Source organism: Poecilia formosa, unplaced genomic scaffold, assembly GCF_000485575.1.
Source record: "Poecilia formosa unplaced genomic scaffold, Poecilia_formosa-5.1.2 Scaffold229, whole genome shotgun sequence".
Lineage (NCBI taxonomy): Eukaryota > Metazoa > Chordata > Actinopteri > Cyprinodontiformes > Poeciliidae > Poecilia > Poecilia formosa.
Window position 1 is genome coordinate 963,392 of NW_006800168.1, and position 3,947 is coordinate 967,338.

At 38.9% G+C, this 3,947-nt stretch overlaps 1 protein-coding gene across 5 annotated transcripts in view; it reads right to left on the bottom strand.

The window, feature by feature from the left end:
* Positions 1–837: 837 nt before the first annotated feature.
* The window catches only part of kynu (kynureninase), a 44,203-nt gene continuing 41,093 nt past the window's right edge, over positions 838–3,947 (bottom strand). For all 5 annotated transcript variants that reach the window (XM_007568669.2, XM_016679999.1, XM_007568671.2 and 2 more), the window contains one exon: positions 838–1,084. In XM_007568669.2, the coding sequence (XP_007568731.1) occupies positions 965–1,084 (120 nt within the window). In that variant the 3' untranslated portion in view covers positions 838–964. The remainder of the gene's footprint in view (positions 1,085–3,947) is intronic.

The window sequence follows — 3,947 nt, forward strand, 5'->3', positions numbered from 1 at the left end:
TTCCTCCTCTTTTTTCAGTTTTAATATTACTTTAAATTCCTCCCTCACAACCTTCCTCCTCACTATCCTTTCTTCTTCTGAACTACTACCTTCCAATTCCCGTTTACTGCCTTGGCTATCACCAATACCCTTTCCTTCATCCATTTTATTTCTTCCACAGCCTCTCTCCCTCCCTCTTCCCACTTACGTCCACCCTTCAAAATCTCCGTCTTTCTCATTTCCTATTTCCATCTGAACCATTCACATACCAGATTATGCCAAAACTGCCTTTTCCAAAAACTATGTTTCTATTTTTGTTTTTTTTTCCGCGTCGCTCCAACATACAACTCTCCAGGTTCTCCACAAAGGCGTCAAACCGGATCAACCAAACAAAACCAACAGGTCAGCTGTCGAGCAAGTCTTCCCACTCCACTGTCCACGCTCTGGACTCTCACACACCTGTGGACCTGCACCCAAGCCAACAACTAGTTATGCTAATAGCTAATATAGTCCACTTGAACCTTGTCTGAGCTAGCTAAAACCTGCAGTCCAGCAAACAGCTGACAGTCAGACTAATAGCTACTTAATATCCAGACTTCTATTTATTAGAGTCAGGCTAATCGTGTAGTTTTTAGATATATAAATGAGACATTCATCTCAATTTAAGATGTAATTAAGAATTAGCATTATGAAACCTACCCTCTTCATAAAACAAAAACTCAGTAGTTCTTTTAGATTTCTAGCGGTGAAGGTACAAATAAGTTTAAACATGTTTAAATGGGACAGAAACTGAACTGTCTCCCTCCAATTAGCCAGTGATTCTCTATTGTACTCATTGATTGATCAATGGGAGCAGACTCAGGTGTTTTATCATTGGTTTATGACACTTTGATATGTCATTGACAAGATGGTTGCATATCAACAGTACTTTGCAGCACACAGGGTTTGATGAGGTTGCTGAAGTTGTTTTCTTCTCGTTTTGGGTCTAGCTGCTGCTGGCAGCCAGAGCTTTTCCCAGTGTTTCAATGAAGCGATGCACGTCCCTGAAGGAGTTGTAGAGCGGCACCGGAGCTATTCGCAGCACGCTGGGCTCTCTCATGTCACACTGCAACAGGAAAAAGGCTATTCAGAAAAAAATATTTAACTTCAGATTTTAAAAATAAGAGGAATTTATCTGTGATGGCACAGTAAACAGCATTTTAATTTCATTTAAATACAGAAAGGTTTATGGAACCTTTCAAATAAAATAACCATGTTTATTAATGCAAAAAAACAATGATGTGAACAGTGACATGTACAAAATATTGGATAATTATGCTAAGTTTCACATAAGCATTACTTCAAACGTCTCAGAAATCTAAAAAACTCATTTACAATCTCTCAAGTCTATTTTTTATGAAAAATCAATCTACTCAGGAGCTAGGCGTGAAGAGGTACGATGCATGCTACAGCCATTGTAGATAGAAAAAAAGGAGTAAATTTCTGCCCACAAATTTAATTTCAGCCCACAAATTTAATTTCAGAAATTAAGCCCTAGGCGGAAATTCAACCTGTAAGACTGTTCCGGGATCACCTATCACCACGCCTTCACCCCAGCCAATCAGGACGCACCACCTCTCTACCTCGATCCAATCACCTGACAAGAGCTCCTTCAAAAGATGAATCCACCCGCTTCAGTTGTGCTTCAACCCACCTCCTCCCTGTTTCCACCACCAGCCTCCTAGATGCCTCCAGGTCCCCTCAAGACTCCTCTCTCCAAGCTCCGCTCCACCACCAGTGACCGGGCCCGGGGGAAGACCTACCTGAGCTTCGTTCGAGCCGATCATTCAAGCTCGCTGCGATTCTCAGCCCGCATGTCTTCCGCCGGTGTCCGAGCGCCAAATTCTCGGTTCAATAAAATTGTCTAACTGCTGTTTCTCTCTCCGTGTGTGAGTCTCTACAGATTGAAATGTTCTAGAAAAATGCTAGGCAATTTCCAACAGAAAAAAATGAAATAAACCTCACAAATTTTCTTGGAAAAAACCCCAAAAGACAATAAAATTTGATTTTTTTGGAGTTTGAAAAGTCAAAACACTTGCTAGAAAAAACTAATATTTTGAGATTAATCTGAGAAACTTTCTAGATGAACTTACTTATAACCTTTTTTGGTCTACAAAGGCCCTAATACACTGTTGTAAGAGTAGCAATAGTTCATAACATTGTTCAAATTAGGGCTGGGCGATATACCGAGTATACTCTGTGTACTGTGATAATTTCAATTGACAATAGTTAAAGTGGCTATATCGCAACTACCAAGTATTAATTGCTTATCTGAGAGCAGGAACCCCTACTGTATGAAACTGAGATAGGAATAATAGAAAGATGGCCACTCTGAGGTAAAACCAAGCAAATAGCTTCCAGGNGAAAGTAAAACTGTTCACGAAAAACCTCTTCCTGGGTGGAAGGATCTTTTTTTTTTCTTTTTTTTTTTTTACAGTGATCAGGAAGCAGGAAAAGTTTAGAACAGCATTTTTCAGAATGCTAATGGATAAAATAATCAAATTAATACTTTTATCTATGTGTCTATCAAATCTGAGCAAGGGGAAAACTTAGCCACTCTAATAACTAGTCCAGTGTTTCTCAACCTTTTTTGGGCCACCGCCCCCCTAGCCTTTATCCAGGTCCCTCACCGTCCCCCACTTTTGTTTTTCAGCGGAAAAACAAAAGTAACAGGTCCTTTTAATGCCATACAAATATGAGACAGAAACATGGATTATATCTTTATATAGATCTGTCTAATTAATTATCAGATTAATAGTTTTACTGGACAGAAATTACAAAGAACAAATCTGGTTCTTGATCAAATCCTAATGAGTCAAATTGAAAGTGTCATGGAGTCATCAGCCTCATGACATTATCACTGACAAGAAAAATAATACTGAAGAAATATATCAAATCTAATTAAAAACATAAATAAGTGATAAGTTCTTTACTGTTATGGTCTGTAAGATATATTTATTCTCAGATATGGTCTCAACAAACCCATGACATTTCAACAATATTATTTTACCTTTTAGCTGGAAATGGTGTCTGTTTATTCTTGCCATACAGTCCTCTGTATTAAGTATTGCTCAAAAGGTCTTGCCATACCAGTTTATTCCTCTCTATTTACTTTAGTTTCTTAGTTTATTCTTGCATTTTGTTCTTCATTCATTTCCATTTAGTTTCTTTTGATTACTATTATCCTCTATTGGTTTATTGTTATGTCCACTTTAGTTTCTTTCCTGTTGCTAGATTTATTTTATAATTTATTGACGCTCAGTAATCTTCACTCATCACCTGCTGCGCCACCTAATCGTCGTGTGTTTCACATCATGTGTTGATTTTTCACTGTTTAGTGTCGGATTCTCTGTTTTTATGCCATAATTCACATCTAGTTCGTCGCTCCGTTTTATGTCCAGTTTCTCCTGTTTCAGAGTTTTGTGCAATGTGCGCGTCGTTTCTTTCTTTCTTTCTTTTTTAACCCCCTAAGGTGCGCAGCGTTCGGGAAGCGCATCAATGGGGAAAAGGCAGACTGACATAAACCTTTCAAAACAACGGAAACAATTTCGGTATTTTGATTATTGAAATTTAAAAGTGCTGTGGTTCCGTTGTTCTATCACACCCATTTCATACCGGACCACTTACAGCACCGGTGTTAACGCTGCTGCTTTGACATGATCACAGAACTGCCAAAACATATGATATGTACAAAAATACCAGACAAAGTGAATCACAGCAATCAGCTGGTGAGACGCTGAACTGATGCGGTGAAGCTACCAGTAGCAGGAGCGGAGCTGCGCCAAAAGCTACAAACACGGAGAAGATCTGCCATAGAGACCATTGCAGCCAAGCATGTTTTAATGTTGCACAATACAATTTTACCGAGTTGCTCAAAGCCTAAACTGGCATTGTTGTGCATATAAGGTGTAAAGTTTACCTCTGACCAA